This window comes from Ranitomeya imitator, chromosome 2, assembly GCF_032444005.1.
Source record: "Ranitomeya imitator isolate aRanImi1 chromosome 2, aRanImi1.pri, whole genome shotgun sequence".
NCBI classification, from domain to species: domain Eukaryota; kingdom Metazoa; phylum Chordata; class Amphibia; order Anura; family Dendrobatidae; genus Ranitomeya; species Ranitomeya imitator.
In genome coordinates, this window is record NC_091283.1 from 30,138,060 (window position 1) to 30,165,851 (window position 27,792).

The following is a 27,792-nucleotide window of genomic DNA, read 5'->3' on the forward strand; positions in this document are numbered from 1 at the left end:
AGGAGGGGTTAATAGTGGAGCAGCTGCAGGTCTGAGTTGCAGGAGGGGTTAATAGTGGAGCAGCTGCAGGTCTGGGGTGCAGGAGGGGTTAATGCTGGAGCAGCTGCAGGTCTGGGGTGCAGGAGGGGTTAATGCTGGAGCAGCTGCAGGTCTGGGGTGCAGGAGGGGTTAATGCAGGGAGCAGCTGCAGGTCTGGGGTGCAGGAGGGGTTAATAGTGGAGCAGCTGCAGGTCTGGGGTGCAGGAAGGGTTAATAGTGGAGCAGCTGCAGGTCTGGGGTGCAGGAGGGGTTAATGCTGGAGCAGCTGCAGGTCTGGGGTGCAGGAGGGGTTAATGCAGGGAGCAGCTGCAGGTCTGGGGTGCAGGAGGGGTTAATGCTGGGAGCAGCTGCAGGTCTGGGGTGCAGGAAGGGTTAATAGTGGAGCAGCTGCAGGTCTGGGGTGCAGGAGGGGTTAATGCTGGAGCAGCTGCAGCTCTGGGGTGCAGGAGGGGTTAATGCTGGAGCAGCTGCAGGTCTGGGGTGCAGGAGGGGTTAATGCTGGAGCAGCTGCAGGTCTGCGGTGCAGGAGGGGTTAATGCTGGAGCAGCTGCAGGTCTGGGGTGCAGGAGGGGTTAATAGTGGAGCAGCTGCAGGTCTGGGGTGCAGGAGGGGTTAATGCTGGAGCAGCTGCAGGTCTGGGGTGCAGGAGGGGTTAATGCTGGGAGCAGCGGCAGGTCTGGGGTGCAGGAGGGGTTAATGCTGGAGCAGCTGCAGTTCTGGGGTGCAGGAGGGGTTAATAGTGGAGCAGCTGCAGGTCTGAGTTGCAGGAGGGGTTAATAGTGGAGCAGCTGCAGGTCTGGGGTGCAGGAGGGGTTAATGCTGGGAGCAGCTGCAGGTCTGGGGTGCAGGAGGGGTTAATAGTGGAGCAGCTGCGGGTCTGGGGTGCAGGAGGGGTTAATGCAGGGAGCAGCTGCAGGTCTGGGGTGCAGGAGGGGTTAATAGTGGAGCAGCTGCAGGTCTGGGGTGCAGGAAGGGTTAATGCTGGAGCAGCTGCAGGTCTGGGGTGCAGGAAGGGTTAATGCTGGAGCAGCTGCAGGTCTGGGGTGCAGGAGGGGTTAATGCTGGAGCAGCTGCAGGTCTGGGGTGCAGGAGGGGTTAATAGTGGAGCAGCTGCAGGTCTGGGGTGCAGGAGGGGTTAATGCTGGAGCAGCTGCATGTCTGGGGTGCAGGAGGGGTTAATGCAGGGAGCAGCTGCCGGTCTGGGGTGCAGGAGGGGTTAATAGTGGAGCAGCTGCAGGTCTGGGGTGCAGGAGGGGTTAATGCTGGAGCAGCTGCAGGTCTGGGGTGCAGGAGGGGTTAATAGTGGAGCAGCTGCAGGTCTGGGGTGCAGGAAGGGTTAATAGTGGAGCAGCTGCAGGTCTGGGGTGCAGGAGGGGTTAATGCTGGGAGCGGCTGCAGGTCTGGGGTGCAGGAGGGGTTAATAGTGGAGCAGCTGCAGGTCTGGGGTGCAGGAGGGGTTAATGCTGGAGCAGCTGCAGGTCTGGGGAGCAGGAGGGGTTAATAGTGGAGCAGCTGCAGGTCTGGGGTGCAGGAAGGGTTAATGCTGGAGCAGCTGCAGGTCTGGGGTGCAGGAGGGGTTAATAGTGGAGCAGCTGCAGGTCTGGGGTGCAGGAGGGGTTAATGCTGGAGCAGCTGCAGGTCTGGGGTGCAGGAAGGGTTAATAGTGGAGCAGCTGCAGGTCTGGGGTGCAGGAGGGGTTAATGCTGGAGCAGCTGCAGGTCTGGGGTGCAGGAGGGGTTAATGCAGGGAGCAGCTGCAGTTCTGGGGTGCAGGAGGGGTTAATAGTGGAGCAGCTGCAGGTCTGAGTTGCAGGAGGGGTTAATAGTGGAGCAGCTGCAGGTCTGGGGTGCAGGAGGGGTTAATGCTGGAGCAGCTGCAGGTCTGAGTTGCAGGAGGGGTTAATAGTGGAGCAGCTGCAGGTCTGGGGTGCAGGAGGGGTTAATAGTGGAGCAGCTGCAGGTCTGGGGTGCAGGAAGGGTTAATAGTGGAGCAGCTGCAGGTCTGGGGTGCAGGAGGGGTTAATGCTGGGAGCGGCTGCAGGTCTGTGGTGCAGGAGGGGTTAATGCTGGAGCAGCTGCAGGTCTGGGGTGCAGGAGGGGTTAATGCTGGAGCAGCTGCAGGTCTGGGGTGCAGGAGGGGTTAATGCTGGGAGCGGCTGCAGGTCTGGGGTGCAGGAGGGGTTAATAGTGGAGCAGCTGCAGGTCTGGGGTGCAGGAAGGGTTAATGCTGGAGCAGCTGCAGGTCTGGGGTGCAGGAGGGGTTAATGCTGGAGCAGCTGCAGGTCTGGGGTGCGGGAGGGGTTAATGCTGGGAGCAGCTGCAGGTCTGGGGTGCAGGAGGGGTTAATGCTGGAGCAGCTGCAGTTCTGGGGTGCAGGAGGGGTTAATAGTGGAGCAGCTGCAGGTCTGAGTTGCAGGAGGGGTTAATAGTGGAGCAGCTGCAGGTCTGGGGTGCAGGAGGGGTTAATGCTGGAGCAGCTGCAGGTCTGGGGTGCAGGAAGGGTTAATGCTGGGAGCAGCTGCAGGTCTGGGGTGCAGGAGGGGTTAATGCAGGGAGCAGCTGCAGGTCTGGGGTGCAGGAGGGGTTAATAGTGGAGCAGCTGCAGGTCTGGGGTGCAGGAGGGGTTAATGCTGGAGCAGCTGCAGGTCTGGGGTGCAGGAGGGGTTAATGCTGGAGCAGCTGCAGGTCTGGGGTGCAGGAGGGGTTAATGCAGGGAGCAGCTGCAGGTCTGGGGTGCAGGAGGGGTTAATAGTGGAGCAGCTGCAGGTCTGGGGTGCAGGAAGGGTTAATAGTGGAGCAGCTGCAGGTCTGGGGTGCAGGAGGGGTTAATGCTGGAGCAGCTGCAGGTCTGGGGTGCAGGAGGGGTTAATGCAGGGAGCAGCTGCAGGTCTGGGGTGCAGGAGGGGTTAATGCTGGGAGCAGCTGCAGGTCTGGGGTGCAGGAAGGGTTAATAGTGGAGCAGCTGCAGGTCTGGGGTGCAGGAGGGGTTAATGCTGGAGCAGCTGCAGCTCTGGGGTGCAGGAGGGGTTAATGCTGGAGCAGCTGCAGGTCTGGGGTGCAGGAGGGGTTAATGCTGGAGCAGCTGCAGGTCTGCGGTGCAGGAGGGGTTAATGCTGGAGCAGCTGCAGGTCTGGGGTGCAGGAGGGGTTAATGCTGGGAGCAGCTGCAGGTCTGGGGTGCAGGAGGGGTTAATGCTGGAGCAGCTGCAGTTCTGGGGTGCAGGAGGGGTTAATAGTGGAGCAGCTGCAGGTCTGGGGTGCAGGAGGGGTTAATGCTGGAGCAGCGGCAGGTCTGGGGTGCAGGAGGGGTTAATAGTGGAGCAGCTGCAGGTCTGGGGTGCAGGAGGGGTTAATGCTGGGAGCAGCTGCAGGTCTGGGGTGCAGGAGGGGTTAATGCAGGGAGCAGCTGCAGGTCTGGGGTGCAGGAGGGGTTAATAGTGGAGCAGCTGCAGGTCTGGGGTGCAGGAAGGGTTAATGCTGGAGCAGCTGCAGGTCTGGGGTGCAGGAGGGGTTAATGCTGGGAGCAGCTGCAGGTCTGGGGTGCAGGAGGGGTTAATGCAGGGAGCAGCTGCAGGTCTGGGGTGCAGGAGGGGTTAATAGTGGAGCAGCTGCAGGTCTGGGGTGCAGGAAGGGTTAATGCTGGAGCAGCTGCAGGTCTGGGGTGCAGGAGGGGTTAATGCAGGGAGCAGCTGCAGGTCTGGGGTGCAGGAGGGGTTAATGCAGGGAGCAGCTGCAGGTCTGGGGTGCAGGAGGGGTTAATAGTGGAGCAGCTGCAGGTCTGGGGTGCAGGAAGGGTTAATGCAGGGAGCAGCTGCAGGTCTGGGGTGCAGGAGGGGTTAATGCTGGAGCAGCTGCAGGTCTGGGGTGCAGGAAGGGTTAATGCAGGGAGCAGCTGCAGGTCTGGGGTGCAGGAGGGGTTAATGCTGGAGCAGCTGCAGGTCTGGGGTGCAGGAGGGGTTAATGCTGGAGCAGCTGCAGGTCTGGGGTGCAGGAGGGGTTAATGCTGGAGCAGCTGCAGGTCTGGGGTGCAGGAGGGGTTAATAGTGGAGCAGCTGCAGGTCTGGGGTGCAGGAAGGGTTAATGCTGGAGCAGCTGCAGGTCTGGGGTGCAGGAAGGGTTAATGCTGGGAGCAGCTGCAGGTCTGGGGTGCAGGAGGGGTTAATGCTGGAGCAGCTGCAGGTCTGGGGTGCAGGAGGGGTTAATGCTGGAGCAGCTGCAGGTCTGGGGTGCAGGAGGGGTTAATGCTGGAGCAGCTGCAGGTCTGGGGTGCAGGAAGGGTTAATGCTGGAGCAGCTGCAGGTCTGCGGTGCAGGAGGGGTTAATGCTGGAGCAGCTGCAGGTCTGGGGTGCAGGAAGGGTTAATGCTGGGAGCAGCTGCAGGTCTGCGGTGCAGGAGGGGTTAATGCTGGAGCAGCTGCAGGTCTGCGGTGCAGGAGGGGTTAATGCTGGAGCAGCTGCAGGTCTGGGGTGCAGGAAGGGTTAATGCTGGAGCAGCTGCAGGTCTGGGGTGCAGGAGGGGTTAATGCTGGAGCAGCTGCAGGTCTGGGGTGCAGGAGGGGTTAATGCAGGGAGCAGCTGCAGGTCTGGGGTGCAGGAGGGGTTAATAGTGGAGCAGCTGCAGGTCTGGGGTGCAGGAGGGGTTAATGCAGGGAGCAGCTGCAGCTCTGGGGTGCAGGAGGGGTTAATGCTGGAGCAGCTGCAGGTCTGGGGTGCAGGAAGGGTTAATGCTGGGAGCAGCTGCAGGTCTGCGGTGCAGGAGGGGTTAATGCTGGAGCAGCTGCAGGTCTGGGGTGCAGGAGGGGTTAATGCTGGAGCAGCTGCAGGTCTGGGGTGAAGGAGGGGTTAATGCTGGGAGCAGCTGCAGGTCTGGGGTGCAGGAGGGGTTAATAGTGGAGCAGCTGCAGGTCTGTGGTGCAGGAGGGGTTAATGCTGGGAGCAGCTGCAGGTCTGGGGTGCAGGAGGGGTTAATAGTGGAGCAGCTGCAGGTCTGGGGTGCAGGAGGGGTTAATAGTGGAGCAGCTGCGGGTCTGGGGTGCAGGAGGGGTTAATAGTGGAGCAGCTGCAGGTCTGGGGTGCAGGAGGGGTTAATAGTGGAGCAGCTGCGGGTCTGGGGTGCAGGAGGGGTTAATAGTGGAGCAGGTGCAGGAGGGGTTAATGCTGGAGCAGCTGCGGGTCAGGACCGTAGTGATCAGACATCAGGGATGGAGCTCCCAGAATCCTGTGCGGCCATAAGGACTACACTCCCCACAATGCTTTGCCCCGGCTCCGCCCTCTCTCAGTGAGTCTCCATCTGCAGACAGCAGTGGTCTCCGGCTCCGTCCTCCTCCTCCGCGGCCTCTTGCCCCTGCTCTGCCGCCGCCGTCCTGTGCCCTCCCCGCCCCCTCCTCTGCCCCTTCCCTCCTCTTCCCCGCTGCCTCCTGTCATCTGTCTCTGCGGCCATTGATACGTTGAGCCCCTGTCATCTCCCCGTTTGTTGCCATCACCCCCTCCCCAGTACTTCTTGCTCTTCTCCCCTCTTGTCTCCATCTCCCCCTTTTCCTGTCTCTTTCTTGCAGCAGCTGTTGGATTTGGCCTCCTCTCCCCCCAGATCTCCATTCTCGGGGTGCACCCTGGCTCTCCCCACCCTCCGCAGGCAGTTAGTACTGGCCATTTTATTACTTTTATGATAGGAGTGGACCGTTACATCAGCATCTGGGGGGGCAGAGAAGAAGAGGTGGAGCAGATGGTACCTGATTGTGCAGAGAGGAGATTGCACCCTGCTGGCATTGGTACAGGAGGTAATGGGAGGGGGCAGGATAGCTGGCAGAGGAGTGCAGCTGGAAACTTTGTGGGGAACCGTAATGGGTACGGATTTGGGGCGCGGTGCAGAAAGTTCAGGGTGGGCAGAGAATAGCTGTAGTGTGAGCTCCATAGTGCCAGGGCTGGAGGTGATGGGGGTCTACTATATGCGAGGGGCTCCAATCTTCTCTCTGCTTTCACCCCAGGGTTTGCTGAAGCTCAACAGGAAGCCCGGAGCCCACCAGGGACCCTCTGTACAGGTCAGTCATGGCGGATACATCATAGCTTTCGTCTGGGAGCTACACCTTCTATAGCCTGGACAATTCCACCTGTGGCACTACAACTCTCAGCTTTCTGGAGGGAGTTGTAGTTTCACCTCAGCTGGTTCCAGACCTTCTCCCTTATGGTAGAACTCCGCACATGTGGATGCCGGGTGTTATCCCAGCTCGTTGTACCGTAGGGCTTGTCATAGTCCCGCAGATGTCGGATTTTGCAGCTCATGTGTCAAGAAAATATGTAAACAATGTTATGGAAATTCCCGATGTCGTGGGTCTGCCTGTGTACTCCGACCAGGCCGAAAATGAGCCTAATATTTCATAATACTGGGGGGGGGAGTGATGGTGCCGTATGCGGGGGGCCGGGGCGTCCGAGCTGATAAATTACCCGAGAAGCTTCAGGCCTCACAGCTCTCTGTACTCCCCTCGTAATTCCCCCTACATGGTATATAGGGGTCCGGACCGTCTGATAGTCTGGAATCTGTGTCTTAAATATTCATCCAATAATCTGGCACTAAGTGAAGGAGCAGAAGGGAAGAATACTGGATAAGAAGAGTCGTGAGGCTGCGGACCAGGGAGGGGTGTGTGGAGCGGACTATATAGAGTGCAGTCACTGTGCGGTCTATATACAGTGTAACACTGATGGAACCTGCTCCAACCAAGGCACTGGCCAATCAAAAGGCTGTAAAAACAAAAACCTGTTCAGAACCTGCAGGAAAAGATAAACTGCCCAAAAAGAGTATTTCCTGATTGCTTTAAAAAAAAGAAAGACAAATAACAAAAAAGAACCTCCTTATAATATAAGTGAGTGCAGCTCTGGGGTATAATACAGGATGTAACTCCGGATCAGTAATGTAATGTATGTACACAGTGACTGCACCAGCAGAATAGTGAGTGCAGCTCTGGGGTATAATACAGGAGGTAACTCAGGATCAGTAATGTAATGTATGTACACAGTGACTGCACCAGCAGAATAGTGAGTGCAGCTCTGGGGTATAATACAGGAGGTAACTCAGGATCAGTAATGTAATGTATGTACACAGTGACTGCACCAGCAGAATAGTGAGTGCAGCTCTGGAGCATAATACAGGATGTATCTCAGGATCAGTAATGTAATGTATGTACACAGTGACTGCACCAGCAGAATAGTGAGAGCAGCTCTGGAGTATAATACAGGATGTAACTCAGGATCAGTAATGCATGTACACAGTGACTGCACCAGCAGAATAGTGAGTGCAGCTCTGGGGTATAATACAGCATGTAACTCAGGATCAGTAATGTAATGTATGTACACAGTGACTGCACCAGCAGAATAGTGAGTGCAGCTCTGGGGTATAATGCAGGATGTAACTCAGGATCAGTAATGTAATGTATGTACACAGTGACTGCACCAGCAGAATAGTGAGTGCAGCTCTGGGGTATAATACAGGATGTAACTCAGGATCAGTAATGTATGTACACAGTGACTGCACCAGCAGAATAGTGAGTGCAGCTCTGGGGTGTAATACTCAGCGCAGGATAATTGATGTAATGTGTGTACACATGTGAACGTGACATAATTATCTTCAGAGATCTGATCACTTGAAATTAAGGTACCTTCACACTGAGCAACTTTAGAACAATAACGATAGCGATCCGTGACGTTGCAGCATCCTGGCTAGCGATATCGTTGTGTTTGACACGCAGCAGCGATCAGGATCCTGCTGTGAGATCGCTGGTCGGAGCTAGAAGTCCAGAACTTTATTTTGTCGCTGGATCACCCGCTGACATCACTGAATTAGCGTGTGTGACGCCGATCCAGCGATGTGTTCACTTGTAACCATGGTAAACATCGGGTTACTAAGCGCAGGGCCGCGCTTAGTAACCCGATGTTTACCATGGTTACCTTTGTAAAAGTAAAAAAAAACAAAAAAAAAAAAAAACACTACATACTCACATTCCGGTGTCTGTCACGTCCCTCGCCCTCAGCTTCCCGCACTGACTGTGTGAGCGCCGGCCATAAAGCAGAGCACAGCGGTGACGTCACCGCTCTGCTTTACGGCCGGCGCTCAGTCAGTCAGTGCAGGAAGCTGAGGGCGGGGGACGTGACAGACACCGGAATGTAAGTATGTAGTGTGTTTTTTTTTTTTTGTTTTTTTTTACTTTTACAAAGGTAACCATGGTAAACATTGGGTTACTAAGCGCGGCCCTGCGCTTAGTAACCCGATGTTTACCCTGGTTACCGGGGACTTCGGCATCGTTGGTCGCTGGAGAGCTGTCTGTGTGACACCTCTCCAGCGACCACACAACGACTAAACAGCGATGCTGCAGCGATCGGCGTCGTTGTCTATATCGCTGCAGCGTCGCTTGATGTGACGGTACCTTTAGAGATGTGGTCTGAGCTTTCTCCTTGTGGAGAGACATTCCAGTATGAGGAGATGTAAACGCCACGTATTCTCCTCTGAGAAATGAAATCTGCGTAATCGGAGAAGAGGATTTGAGCTGCAGCGCCCCCAATTGGAAGCAGCAATCCTAATGCTCAATAAAGGGTCAGTATTGACTTGTAGGATTGCCACTTCCAATAGGGGGCGCTGCAGCTCAAATCCTCTTTTCCTCTGAAGAGATAATTTGCGAAGTTTAAGATCCAAACCTGAGGCTGCACTACTGCTGACCTCTGACATGCAGTGTTGTCATGGGGAATTTAATAATATCCTCATTCTTTCCATGTGAGAATTTGTTTGGATCCCTATACGGCCTGTGACCTCTGTACGCTTGATACGTGCTGTTCTGATCTCTCTCAGCGTCTCAGTAGTGCAGATCAGCGTCATTCAGTAGTGCAGCCTCAGGCTCGAGGGCCGTAATGTGTAAATATCAGCCCATAGATGTCATTGGATTACGGTCCGATTCTAGCAGCTTTTCTCATGATGGATTTGCAAGTTTATGTAATCTAATCTTGTCTATGAACAATTGGCCTAAACTCCAGCGCGCCCCACTCTGAATCCCCGGATTAGGGGGACTCTGAAGCGCAGCCCCTTTACATCTGCACCTCTTTATTATCAGATATCGGCTTCTACATAAGGCCGTTCTCTGGACACTTCAGGGGGATGCAAAGTGGAGAAAAATGTTTTTGGCAAAAGTCTCGGAGCTTAGTGGTGCTCCTGATGGGGCGGGAAACGTGCGCTTAGTGGAGCTCCTGATGGGGCGGGTAATGTGCGCTTAGTGGAGCTCCTGATGGGGCGGGAAATGTGCGCTTAGTGGAGCTCCTGATGGGGCGGGTAATGTGCGCTTAGTGGAGCTCCTGATGGGGCGGGAAATGTGCGCTTAGTGGAGCTCCTGATGGAGCGGGAAACGTGTGCTTAGTGGAGCTCCTGATGGGGGGGGGGAAATGTGCGCTTAGTGGAGCTCCTGATGGGGGGGGGGAAATGTGCGCTTAGTGGAGCTCCTGATGGGGGGGGGGAAATGTGCGCTTAGTGGAGCTCCTGATGGGTCGGGAAACGTGCGCTTAGTGGTGCTCTTGATGGGGCGGGAACGTTCGCTTAGTGGAGCTCCTGAAGGGGCCGAACATGACTTCTTTCTATGGTGGGCTTCGAAGGTCTCCACCCCCTTGGACATTGCATTTAGGTGTTGAATTTTAGCCCACGGAAGTCAATAGGTGAAATCACAAAAAAATGCATTTGTCTATTTGTATTTGATCCCTATTTTCTTATGTTGGTGTGAATAAGCCCTAAATAAGCTTTTCATTGTTTCTTGGAGAATTCCTAGCCAGCACCGTGCCTGTGGGTAATTGTGATCTCGTCTTCTCTCCCGCTGACAGGACTTATTTTATTCCTCTTTCCATAGGAGTTTGTAGAAACCTTCTTCCTTGCTGGAGCTGCGTCTGGTTTTTACATATTTTGTAGTTGCCTGTAGCAACCAATCAGATTTCAGCTCTCATTTATCAGAAGCCCTTTTGTGAGTGAAAGGAGCAATCGGATTGGCTGCTCTGAACAAATGCTGCCATATGTCATCAGAAAAACACTGTACAAAAAGGAGAAACCTGGCATAACAAGGCCTTGTTGCCCATAGCGACCGCTAAGAATCCTTGTTTTAATTCATATATATCTCCACATGCATACAGAGGTAAAACAGGTATACATCCCCAGTCGCTGTGATTTCCCAGTTGTCCGTGGTGCCTGGTACTGGTCACACCTGATGCCTCCATTACACTGAATTACCACAGGGACCTGGGAGCTGACACTTTCCATGTTTATACAGCTCACTGACGAGTCGCTGCAATTACCTCACACGTAAAATACATTCCCAGCGGCCTAAACCTTGTGATCGGCCTCATTCTAGCCTGAAATGGCAGATTACAGGGAGCAATAGCTCAGCCTTACAGCACGTGGAGATAAGTTACAGATGGAGTGCCCCTTTAAGTAGCGCTGGGAGACTGCTCCTTCCATGCTGTCCTGACACTCCATGTTACTCCATTTATATATACGGGTATTTCTATAGATATTTCATCGAGTTATGGGGGCGTGTTGTACACACTTGTTGTGATTTTTAAGTGTTTTTATATTCATGTTATGGTGTTTAATAAATGTGTTAATTATTTTTCTATATTTGGGATTGTGCGAGCCTGCTTTTAGTCCATTCTTTTTTGTCTTTTCTTTGGTCCTGACACTGGTCACCTTATTCTGGCCATGCGTGCCCCGCTGCCCCCATAGTGTCACAATCGCCAGGGACCTCATATTTCTTCAGAGCAACAAGCCCTATAAGACATCACTGACTTCCTGTAGAGTTTACCAAAGAGGAAGAAACATGTCTACAACCTCTGAGGAGGAGTAATAACGGCATCATCTGTACTCTGCATATAGACGCAATCCACTGTGTACATACATTGCATCAAATATCCTCTAGAGAGTATTCTACCCCAGAGCTGCACTCACTATTCTGCTGGTGCAGTCACTGCGTACATACATTACATTACTGATCCTGAGTTACATCCTGTATTATACTCCAGAGCTGCACTCGCTATTCTGCTGGTGCAGTCACTGTGTACATACATTACATTACTGATCCTGAGTTACATCCTGTATTATACTCCAGAGCTGCACTCACTATTCTGCTGGTACAGTCACTGTGTACATACATTACTGATCCTGAGTTACATCCTGTATTATACCCCAGAGCTGCACTCACTATTCTGCTGGCGCAGTCACTGTGTACATACATTACATTACTGATCCTGAGTTACATCCTGTATTATACCCCAGAGCTGCACTCACTATTCTGCTGGTGCAGTCACTGTGTACATACATTACTGATCCTGAGCTACATCCTGTATTATACCCCAGAGCTGCACTCACTATTCTGCTGGTACAGTCACTGTGTACATACATTACTGATCCTGAGTTACATCCTGTATTATACTCCAGAGCTGCACTCACTATTCTGCTGGCGCAGTCACTGTGTACATACATTACATTACTGATCCTGAGTTACATCCTGTATTATACCCCAGAGCTGCACTCACTATTCTGCTGGTACAGTCACTGTGTACATACATTACTGATCCTGAGTTACATCCTGTATTATACTCCAGAGCTGCACTCACTATTCTGCTGGTACAGTCACTGTGTACATACATTACATTACTGATCCTGAGCTACATCCTGTATTATACCCCAGAGCTGCACTCACTATTCTGCTGGTACAGTCACTGTGTACATACATTACTGATCCTGAGTTACATCCTGTATTATACTCCAGAGCTGCACTCACTATTCTGCTGGTGCAGTCACTGTGTACATACATTACATTACTGATCCTGAGTCACATCCTGTATTATACCCCAGAGCTGCACTCACTATTCTGCTGGTGCAGTCACTGTGTACATACATTACTGATCCTGAGTTACATCCTATAATATACCCCAGAGCTGCACTCACTATTCTGCTGGTGCAGTCACTGTGTACATACATTACATTACTGATCCTGAGTTACATCCTGTATTATACCCCAGAGCTGCGCTCACTATTCTGCTGGTGCAGTCACTGTGTACATACATTACATTACTGATCCTGGGTTACATCCTGTATTATACTCCAGAGCTGCACTCACTATTCTGCTGGTACAGTCACTGTGTACATACATTACTGATCCTGAGTTACATCCTGTATTATACTCCAGAGCTGCACTCACTATTCTGCTGGTGCAGTCACTGTGTACATACATTACATTACTGATCCTGAGTTACCTCCTGTACTATACCCCAGAGCTGCGCTCACTATTCTGCTGGTGCAGTCACTGTGTACATACATTACTGATCCTGAGTTACATCCTGTATTATACTCCAGAGCTGCACTCACTATTCTGCCGGTGCAGTCACTGTGTACATACATTACATTACTGATCCTGAGTTACATCCTGTATTATACTCCAGAGCTGCACTCACTATTCTGCTGGTGCAGTCACTGTGTACATACATTACATTACTGATCCTGAGTTACCTCCTGTACTATACCCCAGAGCTGCACTCACTATCCTGCTGGTGCAGTCACTGTGTACATACATTACATTACTGATCCTGAGCTACATCCTGTATTATACTCCAGAGCTGCACTCACTATTCTGCTGGTGTAGTCACTGTGTACATACATTACATTACTGATCCTGAGTTACATCCTGTACTATACCCCAGAGCTGCACTCACTATTCTGCTGGTGCAGTCACTGTGTACATACATTACATTACTGATCCTGAGTTACCTCCTGTACTATACCCCAGAGCTGCACTCTTTTTCATGGCTTCCTGAGCCTTGTTTCTGGCCTCGGGGAATGTTTAGTAGATAGTTCTGCCCATTTGTTACCGGTGATGGGTCGTCCCTTGTTCTGGGTTTGTGGAAATCTTTCTGGTTGATGATTTTTGGTCTCTTTATTGAACTTGGGTCGTGACTTTTCTCTGAAGTCTCCATTTGGTTTTAGATCCGTGGTTGGATCGTGTCCCACAATTGAATATTTGCCGAGTGTCCGTCATTGTGGAGCTCGGCACACGTCCCATCAGTCACTTTGTGGTGATCAGGATTCAAATATTGTTATGATTTTTCTCTTTCGTTATCTGACTTTTACTTTAGAATGGGTTAACAGTAAGTAAAAGAAAACGTGGCTGGTGGCGAACTGAGCCGAAGTCCTCCGTGTCCTGAATAGTCGCCTGTTGGTTTTATAAGGTGTCTCGTCATGCTAAATTTCAAGGATGGGAAGTAACTGGTTGCCGGTTACCATTGTCGGCCATATTGGATGTCACGGGTGCTGCTTCTGTCACCTGGTCAGGCTCTGTCTTTCATGCAGCCTCGGCCTCCATACACGTTGGATGAAAAAAATAATTTGGGATCTTTGAATGTGTATGGAATGGTTATGGGGCCTCATGACTCTCCCCAACGTTATCTAGATACTTCGCTCTTCCCATAGGGAAAACCTAAAGGCGCCGCTGGTTTTTCATGTCATGTCTGACCTGGTGAGTTGAGTCCTCGAAGCTGCTGGTCCAGAGGAGTAGGCGATAAGCCGCAATGGAGGCTGTATAGAAGGAATGGCAGCTGGAGACTCTGTGGATGAAGCAGAGTCTGGATATCGGCACAGTAGAGTAGTCTCATTGATGTGCTAGACCAGGAGACACGAAGTAGAGATGGAGCAGAGTTGTAGCAGAGTCCAGCGACGCAGCAGTGCGAAGTGTGTTGGGATATTGCAGAGCCCAGCTGCAAACCAGAGAAACACCTGTGGAAATGTAGCATTTCTGTGTATGTTATGAGGCACACTTGTGGCAATATAGCAGAGCCTAGCGATGTAGCAGAGCAGGTTATGTCCTGACGCACACTTGTTCCCATGTAGCAACACCCAGATACTCAGCTGCGTGTGCCAGAAAGCCTCCTGAGACAGCGTAGTGGAGATGTCCACAGTGGTGGTGTGGATGCCAGCTACCTGAATACTCAGGCGGCTATCCACTGACTGAGCTTGCACATATGTCATGCCTCTATAGGCAATATAGCACACTGAAGAGCCGGGAGTGAGTCTGTGGCAAGAGGAGGAGGAAGCAGGGGCCGTGTTTGGCTACGGATCCAGGAGAGGTGAAGGACACGTGTATAGTAGGAAGTTCGAAAGCCTACTGGTATCTGTGGTGTTTTAGCACCTTTTAGAGCACTCGTCTCATCAATTTCATGGTCAGATCTGTACCTTTCAGTAACTTATGAAGGGGGATCTGATATTTGTTTATTATCTACAGTTCTTCTGTGTAGTCCTATGACCATGTAATGGAGGAAGGAAGTACCTAGCTTCTCCTACTTAGGTCAGCCATGCAGGTTAAATGACTGTTGGCCAACCCATGATTTCGGCAGCATCAGCCGGCCATCTGCTCTTTTATGGGGGTGTTCTGACCCTCTCCTTATGTCACACGTTGGGGCAATGAAGGGTTGGGCACGTTGTAATTCTGCATGTCCCGTTGTTTGTTCCCCCGGGAGAGAATCTGCCGCTGGAGGTGCTCAGTAGCCGTTTATTTCCTCAACCACATGGGCATGTGATTGGAAGTAAAAGCTGTTGACCGGTCTGAGGTGTCTGGACATCAGGGCCCACCCTCAGCCCCAGGCATGTGGGCCGCGTTTACTGTATTTTATTCCCATCTCTGAACTGGCGGCGGCGTAGTGACTCATCCGGTGTCTGTGGCCCTAGACCTGGTCTTGGGGCCCATGTTGTACCATGTAACCGTCTTCTCTTCAGTAAACGTTTTAGCCATGTGTATCACCTCCCGGTCTGTGTAATGTGGACATTCGATGCCCTGCTGGGTGGACATGGCGCGAGCTTCCAGTCCACGGGGTGAGGGCCGAGTGATGGCGGCTGCCTGGGATTTTCTGATCCAGTAAATAAGACAATGATCTGGGAGAGACGTCAGCAGCTGCGACAGTGAGGAGACGGGGGTGTGAGGAGAGAAGAGGCCTCAGTCACTGATGGCGGCGGAGGAGGAGAATGACGGGGAAGACAAAGCATCAGTGATGAGGAAAAATATGAGGGGGAATCGAGAAGTTTACGACGCAACGATCCCATCTGGAGGACATGCGGCCTCTGGGGATGACACCTGTTCTGTGCAGTCAGAGACTGACGAGCGCGGATTCAGCGGTCCGCCCCGTGACCGCCGCCATACTGTGCCCAGACGGTGCAAACCCTGCACTCAAAATATACAGATGATATTACTCCATGTGAGCAGTCATCTGCTGTGTACAACCACATGTGCCGTAACCCCACCTAGCTGCCGGGGAACCACAAGTCTCAGCATGTGCAATGACTTCTTTCTCGGTGGTCTGTTGCCTGAACTTCCATTTGACTACATTGTGGAAAAAAAAGCTACGCACGCACACACGCACGATTTTCTGGGTAAAGTATATACATTATCATTAAATTTTATTGCTCATAGAACTTAATACAACTGAACGAAATTATTAAACAGATCATCGAAATATATAAACAATTACACGAATATCTAACTGTATTTAAATAAATCATCGGACGAAAGAAGTTCGACACTATAATATATACGTATAGTGCGTGGCACTGTGACTGACAGAACTTGTTCAGTAAATGTGACTGAACTATGTGGCACTGTGACTGACAGACAGAATTAGATGAATATATACAGTGTGTATATATATATATATATATATATATATATATATATAAATATTTTTTTTTTTAATTGGTCATTTATAGGAATTTTCCGTTTTTTTTTTTTTTTTTTTTGCAACAATCTGATTGAGGCTGCCGTCACACTATCAGTATTTGGTCAGTATTTTACATCAGTATTTGTAGCCAAAACCAGGAGTGGAACAATTAGAGGAAAAGTATAATAGAAACATATGCACCACTTCTGTATTTATCACCCACTCCTGGTTTTGGCTACAAATACTGAGGTAAAATACTGACCAAATACTGCTAGTGTGAGGACCGCCTAATACGGCACAAAGAGGGGGGAAAAAAGTGCCGGATCTGAAAGCTGCCGAGCCGCCGTGTCCTAGGACGGCAGACAGACCCGACACCCCCATATCTGTTTCGGGGACCGGCCGATCCTGGGGAATATTAATCAGATCTATTACACTGCGTCTTCTGGTGCCGGCCTTAACCCTTCATGTGCTCTCCGCAGGTAGTCGGTGAAGCTCCGTGTGATGTCATCAAATGTCGTCAAAGCTGCTTCTCCATTGGCTAGCGCTGTGACAGGTAAGCACCGGTATAATCGAGGGGGTAGTAGGTGCAATCTCACCCAAAAAGAGCTATAAGCTTAGAAATGAACCTGTGATAATTGTATAACCCTCAGGTAATATTTGAGTCTTCTGATCGGCGACTCCAGCGTCTCTGCTGATCAGTAGGAGTATCCGGTGGTCTGTAGTTCACCGCCGACATCTTTTTCTTGCCTGCTTTACACTGCAGCTTTCCTTGCTCATATTGGCAGAATTTGTGATCGTCGGGGATCCCGTTGTTGAGATTCCCCCTCGATCGCTGAGCGTTGGGAGAGGCAGGGTCCGCGCATAGTCTACGGGTCCACCCTCAGCGAGCAGCGATCAGCCGAGCTCCTCTCTGATGGCGCCTCGGAGTCCTCAGGACCCTGCAGATGCTGTCATGGCCCCCGGCTCCTCAGTCTGTTTCCAGTTAATATCTTACCAAGTGGATTTACAAGGATTTAGTTGCAGCTCGCCGCGGTGCGCCCTCGCTGCGTCCGGCCTCTGACTCACTTATTACAGCATGGCTTGGCAGACGGGCAGCTGTTATCACTCAGATCTGCCGGCTGATGGCCGCCGCCGCCGGATCTGGCAGGAAGGATTAATTTAACAAGAGGAGAAGACGGGCAGGAGTGACTCCAGGTGCCCTGCATTTGCCCAGATCTGAAGGTAACCCTGTAATGGAGACCATAGCCGGGCCCCTGTAGATTGGGGGGATCAGAGCCTGGGTGGGTTCATTTACTTATGCAGTGGTACTTCTGGCGGGCATATTGTATATTTCCATTACTACCACCACCGATGGGGGCGAGGAGATGGGGAAATATCGAATTATATGTCGGGTATACAAATAGATGGCTGACTGTAAAGGTACCGTCACATTAAGCGACGCTGCATTGATCCAGACAAAGATCCCGATGGCTGCAGCGTCGCTGGAGAGCTGTCACACAGAAAGCTCTCCAGCGACCAACAATGCCAGTCCCCTGGTAACCAGGGTAAACATCGGGTTACTAAGCGCAGGGCCACGCTTAGTAACCCGATGTTTACCCTGGTTACCAGCGTAAACATAAAAAAAAAAAAAAAAAAAACACTACATACTTACATTCCGGTGTCTGTCCCCCGGCGCTCTGCTTCTCTGCACTGACTGTGAGCGCCAGCCAGAAAGCACAGCGGTGACGTCAGCGCTGTGCTCTGCTTTCCGGCTGGCCGGCGCTCACAGTGCAGAGAAGCACAGCGCCGGAGGACAGACAGCGGAAGGTAAGTATGTAGTGTTTTTTTTTTTTTTACGTTTACGCTGGTAACCAGGGTTACTAAGCGCGGCCCTGCGCTTAGTAACCCGATGTTTACCCTGGTTACCAGTGAAGACATCGCTGAATCTGCATCACACACGCTGATTCAGCGATGTCTGCGAGAGTCCAGCGACAAAATAAAGTTCTGGACTTTCTGCGCCGACCAACGATGGCACAGCAGGATCCTGATCGCTGCTGCCTGTCAAACTCAACGATATCGCTAGCCAGGACGCTGCAACGTCACGGATCGCTAGCGATATCGTTCAGTGTGACGGTACCTTTAGATGCGTAGTTGGGTCCAGTCCTCCAGAGCAGGGGATGTTCTTACACATTGACTCTTTTCTCCAGACTATGGGGGGGAATTGTTCTCGCTCACTTCCATCTGCCCTAATAGGATATATGGACAGTCCTAGCCTTTATGAGACGGCCCATTAAAGGGGTTTTCTGGGACGTGCACCGTGTACAGAACCAGAAACCACAATACTGCATGCACCAGTGTATGGCGCTGACGCGTTCCATCTCTGCATACTGCGTACACCCGCCGGCCCCAGGACCCGCTCCCATCAGATCAGTGTGATCGACGGCAGTCATGAGTAGTGCTCACGGGTCCACAGGATTTCCAGTGAATCTGCAATAGGACAGTCCCTCTGATTGCACTTGGCCAGAACCCAGTGGGTATTCATGTGACCCGGTGCCGTCTGGGCACCAAGAGCCTCAGCAGAAAAATGTCAGACAAAGGGCTAACACAGCAGCACAAAAGCGGGATTGATGGAGGTCCTCGGGCGGCAGAGGTCGGGGGAGGCAGGCGAGGGGGGTATGGTGGTGCAGGAGTGTAGCCTTGCGATGGACCAGGCCTGATGTAATGTCAGGAGGCCAGAGCAGGTGAGATGCCGAGATACGGGCGGGCGGCCTCGTTACTTAATGGTGAGATAAGGCCGCTTATCTGAGAGCAGCCCAGGCGTGGCCGCTGCGGACGGTGTGCATGGATTCAATCTCAGCTGCACCATAAGTAGATTTCTCCGTGGAGCGCAGAGATCTCCGCTTTCTCCAGTCACCGGGAGGAGAATCTGGTTATTATAGTGCGACCTGCCGGGACTCGAGGTGATCCGTATACCGCAGCGCTTAAAGATGGCGCACAGACCGGTATATACCGTATACTAGACCCCTGGAGACGGGCCCGGCCACTACAGGAAGTTCTGACTTTTTCTTTTATTTTTCTTTTGGACAATTGAGGGTAAATTCTGGTGTAGAAATCATTTTCTTCCTGTCATCGGCGCATGCTGGGGGTTGTAGTGTCACAGCAGCCTGAAAGCTGCAAGTTGCAATCATCGGTCAGGGAATTGCTGGGATTTGTTGTTCTACTGTCGCTGGAGGGTCACAGGTTGTTACAGCTGTCAGTGCAATGCTGGGAGTTGTAGTATTAGACCAGTTAGAGGTTACAGGTTTCAGCTGTCAGCGAAAGATGGGAGTTGTCCTGCAGCAGCTGGGGGGGCTACAGGCTGAAGAAATGTGTATAAAGGGGAAAAATAACGAAATGTTAGAAATGTGTACAAGGGTGGGAGAGAAGCGGAGCAGAGAGCAGAGCTCCCGGTCCTGAGGAGCCGAACTCTGCCCAGGATCTGCTGACCCTCATCATGCAGGGGCTCCCTCCCCAGTATATACATCATCCGTATCCTCCGTCCGTTGTATCCCCCCCGTCCTCATCTCTCTCCTCCTGTCCGTTATATCCCCCCGTCCTCATCTCTCTCCTCTCATACGTTATATCCCCCGTCCTCATCTCTCTCCTCTCATACGTTATATCCCCCGTCCTCGTCCCTCTCCTCCCGTATGTTATATCCCCCGTCCTCGTCCCTCTCTTCCCGTACGTTATATCCCCCGTCCTCGTCTCTCCTCCCGTATGTTATATCCCCCGTCCTCGTCCCTCTCCTCCCGTATGTTATATCCCCCGTCCTCGTCCCTCTCTTCCCGTACGTTATATCCCCCATCCTCATCCCTCTCTTCCCGTACGTTATATCCCCCGTCCTCGTCTCTCCTCCCGTATGTTATATCCCCCGTCCTCGTCCCTCTCCTCCCGTATGTTATATCCCCCGTCCTCGTCCCTCTCCTCCCGTATGTTATATCCCCCATCCTCGTCCCTCTCCTCCTGTATGTTATATCCCCCGTCCTCGTCTCTCCTCCTGTACGTTATATCCCCCGTCCTCGTCTCTCCTCCCGTATGTTATATCCCCCGTCCCTCTCCTCCCGTATGTTATATCCCCCGTCCTCGTCCCTCTCCTCCTGTATGTTATATCCCCCGTCCTCGTCCCTCTCTTCCCGTACGTTATATCCCCCGTCCTCGTCTCTCCTCCCGTATGTTATATCCCCCGTCCCTCTCCTCCCGTATGTTATATCCCCCGTCCTCGTCCCTCTCCTCCTGTATGTTATATCCCCCGTCCTCGTCCCTCTCCTCCCGTATGTTATATCCACCATCCTCGTCCCTCTCCTCCCGTATGTTATATCCCCCGTCCTCGTCCCTCTCTTCCCGTACGTTATATCCCCCTGTCCTCATCCCTCTCCTCTCGTATGTTATATCCCCCTGTCCTCATCCCTCTCCTCCTGTACGTTATATCTCCGTCCTCTTCTCTCCTCCTGTACGTTATATCCCCCGTCCTCGTCTCTCCTCCTGTACGTTATATCCCCCATCCTCTTCTCTCCTCCCATATGTTATATCCCCCTGTCCTCATCCCTCTCCTCTCGTATGTTATATCCCCCTGTCCTCATCCCTCTCCTCCTGTACGTTATATCTCCGTCCTCTTCTCTCCTCCTGTACGTTATATCCCCCGTCCTCGTCTCTCCTCCTGTACGTTATATCCCCCGTCCTCGTCTCTCCTCCTGTGCGTTATATCACCCGTCCTCGTCCCTCTCCTCTCGTACGTTATATCCCCCATCCTCTTCTCTCCTCCTGTACGTTTTATTCCCCCCGTCCTCGTCTCTCCTCCCGTATGTTATATCCCCCGTCCTCGTCCCTCTCCTCCTGTATGTTATATCCCCCGTCCTCGTCTCTCCTCCCGTACGTTATATCCCCCGTCCTTGTCCCTCTCTTCCCGTACGTTATATCCCCCGTCCTCGTCCCTCTCCTCTCGTACGTTATATCCCCCGTCCTCGTCTCTCCTCCCGTATGTTATATCCCCCGTCCTCGTCCCTCTCCTCCCGTATGTTATATCCCCCGTCCTCGTCTCTCCTCCCGTATGTTATATCCCCCGTCCTCGTCTCTCCTCCCGTATGTTATATCCCCCGTCCTCGTCCCTCTCCTCCCGTATGTTATATCCCCCGTCCTCGTCTCTCCTCCTGTATGTTATATCCCCCGTCCTCGTCTCTCCTCCCGTATGTTATATCCCCCGTCCTCGTCTCTCCTCCCGTATGTTATATCCCCCGTCCTCGTCCCTCTCCCGTATGTTATATCCCCCGTCCTCGTCCCTCTCCTCCTGTATGTTATATCCCCCGTCCTCGTCTCTCCTCCCGTACGTTATATCCCCCCAGCTCATCGGTCGCTGTCTCTTCCTGTCTCTTCTCTGTAGGAGCGATGGAGCTGTCTGTGGCACAGTGGCTTTTCGTGGTCTGTCTGGTGGCTTTCCCGCTCCTGTACGAATGGAGCGTCTCCTTCAAGTACTTCTGCAAGATGGCGTTCTACAATGGCTGGATCCTGACGCTGGCGATCCTGGCCATTCCTATATGTGCAGTGCGGGGGCGCAACGTGGAGAACATGAAGTAAGTGATGATGGCGCCTCCTCTCGTCTGTGAGACTGCGATGTTGTAGGACCGGCCGCTGCCCTTCTCCCCTTTACTCTCTTGTTTTCTCCATCTGTTGTGTATCTTGTGCCTTTGCTTGTTCTTCCCTCTGATTTTGGCCTTTCCGTACCTCTGTGGTCTCTTACCGCTGCCCCTTCTCTGACGCAGGGTCCTCCGGTTCATGCTCCTGCATATTAAATACCTTTATGGTATCAAGATTGAGGTGCGTGGTTGGGAGAACTTCAACATTAAGGAGCCGTATGTCGTGGTGTCAAATCACCAGAGTTCCCTGGATCTACTGGGTAAGACGTGCTGATGTCGTGGTGCAGGAGGACGGGGAATATTCTGGGTCCTTACTGTGGATTTTGGGGCCATATTTGCCCACGGGGTGCAGTCATGCAGGTTGCATTACATGTAGCGTCGGGATCAGTTGGACCTCGGTGGGTCACTGTGACACCAGGGCTTCATCAGTGATATTAGAGGGTCTATACGTGATTAACCTCTTGTGTGCCTTCTCTCTCCAGGAATGATGGAGATCCTGCCTGGTCGCTGTGTGCCCATTGCCAAGCGCGAGCTGATGTACGCTGGCACCGCCGGGCTGGCGTGCTGGCTGGCCGGCGTCATCTTCATCAACCGCAAGAAAACAGATGACGCCATCAGCGTGATGACCGAGGCGGCGGAGACCATGCTGAAGGAGGATGTGAGATTGGAAACCATGGGGGCTTTAATATGTCAAGTGGTGGGGGTCACACAATGTATGGGGCCTAAGGCACTGACCTAAGCCCCTAATGCTGCTTATTTGACTGTAGGGGGGCGTCCACTGCTCTGTTATCTGACAAATGGGCCCAGATAGTCGCCTACTGGACTCGGGCTCTTTGCTCCTCACCAATTTCTGGCCTGGTTAAGACATCGGCGCTGCAGCCAGTCAGTGTCTGCCGATTGGCTGTAGTGATCATGTCACCAGCTGAAAGAAGCAAGAAGACGGGGCATCTCGGGGGTTTTTTTCAGAGCACCTTGGGTCCATTGGGGTCAGGATGCCAGGGCTCAGTAATGGCAGAGCAGCGAGGACAGTGATGGCGCCTCTCAGTTACTATACCTATCTCTGTGCTGATCCTAGGTGCGTGTCTGGGTGTTCCCAGAGGGGACCCGAAATCACAGCGGGTCACTGCTGCCATTCAAACGAGGCGCCTTCCACCTGGCCGTGCAAGCGCAGGTAAGACCCCCATCTATGGAGGAGAGAAGTGGGCTGTCACCGTCTACTGACCCGGCCGCTGTTATGGCGTACACAGCGGGCATCGTTGCTTCGCTTTCTATTTTTTTTTCTTCTCTTTTTAGGTCCCCGTAATTCCAGTCATCATGTCTTCCTATAAGGATTTCTACAGCAAGAAAGATAAAAAGTTCACAACAGGTGAGATCACAGAATCCGTCACTTAATCCTGCAAAGTCGCCATTCTGACGGCCTGTGAGTGCGGTGGCCATAGACAACACGTACGACCTGCTGCAAACCCAGAGATGCCAGGAGGACGTTATCCCCCCCGATTGCATTGTGCCTCCTGTATAGATGGAGGAGGGGGATAATGCTATGGGCTGTTATCAGGGAGCGTCCGCCAGTGACAGGAAATCTTAATCTTCAGCACATGATATTGTGGACAATTATAGCTTCAGGTTTGTGGGAACAGTTTGTGGAAGACCCTTATGTGTCTCCCATGATGGCGGCCAGTGCATGAGGTCCATACAGACGTGGAGGGGAGAACATGAGCAACCGCCATCGCAGGAATTAATCTCCTCTAACAGTTTGGGTCACACTGTGAGGCCTCGGAGCGCGCTCTGCATCCCACGGACTCCAGTTTGGGTCACACTGTGAGGCCTCGGACTGCGCTCTGTATCCCACGGACTCCAGTTTGGGTCACACTGTGAGGCCTCGGACTGCGCTCTGTATCCCACGGACTCCAGTTTGGGTCGCACTGTGAGGACTCGGAGCGCTCTGCATCCCACGGACTCCAGTTTGGGTCGCACTGTGAGGCCTCGGAGCGCGCTCTGCATCCCACGGACTACAGTTTGGGTCTCACTGTGAGGACTCTGTGCACGCTCTGCATCCCACGGACTCCAGTTTGGGTCGCACTGTGAGGACTCGGAGCGCGCTCTGTATCCCACGGACTCCAGTTTGGGTCACACTGTGAGGCCTCAGGGCGCGCTCTGTATCCCACGGACTCCAGTTTTAGTCGCACTGCGAGGCCTCAGCACGCGCTACATTAACACCTCTGGCCCCTTTCTAGATAACTGCGATATACATCCTGCCATAAAAGCCGATCATTAACTTTTCCCGTCATGTCTGTGTGGCTACCACTCATGGTCGCTTATCACTGCTCGCTGTCACTTTTCCAGTTGTGTTGGATGTTTTGATGGCGTCTCCTCCAATGACCCCGTGCCCCAGTATAAGTGTGCCGGTCAGTTCGGGGTGCAGGCGGCCCTCTGAGGGTACCATGCCGCAGTCTGCAGGGCGAGGAGGTAAATGTAAGCAGTAAATAATGAAGCGAGCATTCACGCCCGGCCGTACATAACATCGGTGTCTGCGCAGCTCCGGTTTCCACATCAGTTTCACAAGACTGAACGCGCTTCCTGCAACTAAGTATAGAAGCCGAACTCTCTGCTATAACAAGAGCGCTGCTCCGATCCAGCATTAATGAGGCGTCTGACAACCACATGATGTCCCAGAACATCTCCACCGAGGTCGGGGGAAATGCCTGGTGGTCTGGGGGGGGGGGACACATCCTAACTTGTTGCAGTAAGACTGGACCCTCAAAGGGTGGATCAATTAAATGGCTGCACAGAATAGGGATGAAAAATCAGAGAAAGGGTTTAAAAATGCAATTCCTGCCAGTCCGAGTCCTGTCTCTGCAGGTAGAAGAATGCAGACCGGTCATGTTCTTCCCACCAACCTCCCCCTCCATGTCTGTATGGCACAGGGCGCAGTCATGATGGGCAGAGAAGGGTCTTCCCCAAACTGTTCCCTCAAAACTGAAGCTACAATTGTCCACAATATCTTGTGCTGAAGATTAAGATTCCCCGTCGTTGGGCCTAAGGGGCCGAGGCCGCCCCCTGGTAACAGCCCATAGCATTATCCTCCTCCGCCATCTGTACAGGGGGCACAATGTAGTCAGGGGGTAACATCCTCCTGGTGTGACCAGACCCAGACTCCTCCATCAGACGCCGATAGATAAGTGTGATCCATCACTGCACAGAACACGTCTCCTCCAGAGTCCAGTGGTGGCGGCTTTATACCACTCCATCCGCTGCCCGGCATTGTGCTTGGTGATGTACGGCTGCATGAAGCTCCCGGCGGGGGGCGCAGTGTTTGTGCTGATGTTATACCAGAGGAGGTCTGGACTCTGCAGTTTTGGAGTCAGCAAAGCATAAGTGACTTATGTCCTCTGCTCCTCAGCACTCGGGCCCCCGGTCTGTAACGTTATAGGGTCTCTACTTTGTGACTGAGTTGCTGCAGTTCCTTCCACTTGTTACCCCGGTGATTCTTTTATCGGACCGCACCGGTGTTGGTGAGCTCTGCATCACCGGCCGTTTTGCCGCATGGTTGTAAAGACTGCATGGGGGGCCACCCCGTAGGTTATACCCGGGAAAAGGGGCCAGATGTTGTTCACTGGGGACAAAGGGCCAGAGTTTATACATCTAGGGGCCGGTGGAAGTAAACTAGGGAGGGGGAAAGGGCCGGAGGTAGTAAACTGGGGAGGGAGATCCGGAGGCAGTAAACTGGGGATGGGGAAGGGAGATCCGGAGGCAGTAAACGAGGGGGAGGGAGATCCGGAGGCAGTAAACTGGGGGATGACGAGTGAAGGAAAAATCTGAATTCTGTGATTTAAGGAATGTGGCCCAAAACGTTGGTCCATATAGGTGAGGTATATACCGTATATATAATGTTTTTCCTCCTTACCATTTCTTTAGTAACACGCACCCTCTTTCTCTCTTTCAGGGAAGTGTACAGTGCAGATCCTCCCGGGGGTGCCCACTAAGGGGCTGTGTGCTGACGACGTCCCCGACCTCGCCGATAAAGTCCGAGGGTTGATGCTTGAGACATTAACTCACATTTCAAACGAACGCCCAGGAAAGGAGCCTGGGGGTGGACATTGATCCCCTTCCATCACCCTCCATTGTCATCCTCGGCCTGGGTACCACCTCCCCACCCCCCATTCAGGCGCAATCCAGAAGAGGTACAACACAGAGAGAGGAGAGAGCAAAATCGCCATTCGAGGATCCCATTGAACTACATAACAAATGCCACAGATGAGACTCCACCAACGTGAAGAACTGGGAGAAGAGTGGAAACTTGTGACTATAGGAAATTTTCTTTCTTTTTTTGGGTAATCAAGAGAAGATGAACAATCCCTTCAAGCCGACACGGAAGTAGAATGTCACCCGAAAGACTATGACCTCCATGTATACTGAGAGAGTCGAATCTGGGGACTGTCGGGAGGGTTGGGGGGTCATACAGTTATTAGGGGTAGTCCTGAGGACGTCGAAGATGGGTGCGGAAATGGAGAACATGGTCATCCAGATAACGTAGGGTAACATGAATTGGAAGTGGCCGGTTAGGAGCGAGGATCGGACGACATTCCATTAGCGGGAAGGAGGTGGGTTGTCAGTACATAGAGCCGTGTGTGAGATTTCCGAGGGGGTGCCTTACTGTGTAATTATATTTATTAATGTCCGGCCGGTACTGCGCTCTCCTCTCTCCTCGTCGACTGTCCGCAGTCCTCGCCATCTTTCCTCTCTCTCTGTTGTCAGGAATGGGGTCGGCCAGTTCTATGGGTGAAGGATGCCCAGCATTGCCCTCTTCAGCCCCTCCACCTCTTTACGGACTAGATATGGGGGCAGGAACCATGGAACTGATCTGCCCAAAAACTGTGGCCTCTCCCGACTTCCCTTTTTGCCTCTTGCCACGCTCCCGTCACTCCGCAACCACCGACCCGCAACTTTCAGACTCTCCCGATTCCTGTCTTGTGGCCTGAGAATCTCCATGTTTTGTTACTCCGCGGCCTGATCCCTCCTTCGTCCTCATTTCTGCCTCCCGTTTCCACGTACTTTTTTATGTACCAGTGCGAGACGTGGAAGAGTTACACGTGCCAATGTGTTCCTAGCTATCGATTAGTGGGAAGAGGATGTCTTGTGGGTATGACGTGGGGTGGGATGTCGCGCGGGCTGGAGGGGCATATTAATCTCCTGTCCTGTGTATGTGAATTAGCATTGCACAAATTTTTCTGGGTCACCGATGCGTCTGTTCTTTATTTCTGTTTTTTTCCCAATACCTGGTAGACGATGGCGTGAATGCTTTATGTACGGACAGATGGAGAAGTGTGAAGACATACGGCCAGCTCTAACCTCTGTAGGGCAAACTCTGCTTCATTGCTGTTAACGCTCAGGATGAGACCCTCGCATTGCTGCCACCTGATAGTTCATCATCTATTGTTGAAGGATTGGGGGGGACATTTTTTTCTTTCTGTTTAAGTACATGTATTTAGGACTAAAAATCATTTTTGCTATTGGGTTTCATTAAAAAAATTGCACTGTTTACAGGCTCTTTGTTTCCTACGCTTTCAACTTTAATGTGGTCATAAATCTGTGGCGAGGAGCTAAATTACAGAGAAGAAAGTTACAAACTCACTCATCAGACCTTAGATCGAGCTGACTGTTTCTAATTTAAAGATCAAAAAAAATCTTACTTTGTAAATGTACTTGAGCTCTCCTGACTGCTGCTCTCCAGTTTTTCACTGCGTTGCTCCATTGTAAAGATACATTTGACTTCTGGAGCGCAGCATGTGAAATCTCTGCTTGTAGTCGTACTGGGCGATTCTCCAGAGTTTTCTCTTGGGATGTAAACTGTTGCCCTCCCTCGCAGACTCCACCAATCACAGCCCGGCAGCTGAACTAGCAGTCTGTCAGTCTGAAGCTGTGATTGGCAGCGTCTGGGAGGGAGGCATGACAGTGCACGGCCCCAAAGAAGATTGTGGAGAAACGCCCAGTTGGACTGCAAGCAGAGATTTCACATGCTGCGCTTCAGAAAAAACAAATGTGAATATCTCTACAATAGAGCTACGCAGTGAAAAATGGAAAAGAGCCACATGATCGGGGGAACTCAAGGATGTCGACATGAGATTTAACTTTGTTTTTGAGAAAGTGACAGGTCCACTACAGCTTGTTCTGTGCAACACACACAGGCCATAACAGGCAAACTGCAAAACTTTTAATGAAGCCCAATTTACAAATGTAAGTTTTAGACCCAAATACAAGTATTTACAGTAAAAAAAAATGTCCCAATGTGGACGACCCCATTTATTTATTTTTTATTATAACTCGTACAGCAGCCATAATTTTCCAACTTTGGACTTCTGAAACTTTTTCTACTTGGAAAAATATTACTGTACA

The 27,792-nt window shown here is 52.1% G+C and overlaps 1 protein-coding gene across 2 annotated transcripts; it reads left to right on the plus strand.

Moving 5' to 3' along the window:
• Positions 1-5,304: 5,304 nt before the first annotated feature.
• Positions 5,305-26,938, plus strand: AGPAT1 (1-acylglycerol-3-phosphate O-acyltransferase 1). Of its 2 annotated transcripts, none has more exons than XM_069746364.1 (9): positions 5,305-5,672; positions 6,022-6,075; positions 16,231-16,304; positions 21,147-21,336; positions 21,526-21,659; positions 21,882-22,057; positions 22,475-22,570; positions 22,693-22,765; positions 25,343-26,938. In XM_069746364.1, the coding sequence occupies exons 3-9, from the start codon at positions 16,253-16,255 to the stop codon at positions 25,498-25,500; spliced, it is 879 nt and encodes a 292-aa protein (XP_069602465.1). In that variant the 5' UTR covers positions 5,305-5,672; positions 6,022-6,075; positions 16,231-16,252; the 3' UTR covers positions 25,501-26,938. The 2 variants fall into 2 exon arrangements, with proteins under 2 accessions (XP_069602465.1, XP_069602466.1); XM_069746365.1 differs by lacking the exon at positions 5,305-5,672 and adding an exon at positions 5,713-5,814.
• Positions 26,939-27,792: the final 854 nt, after the last annotated feature.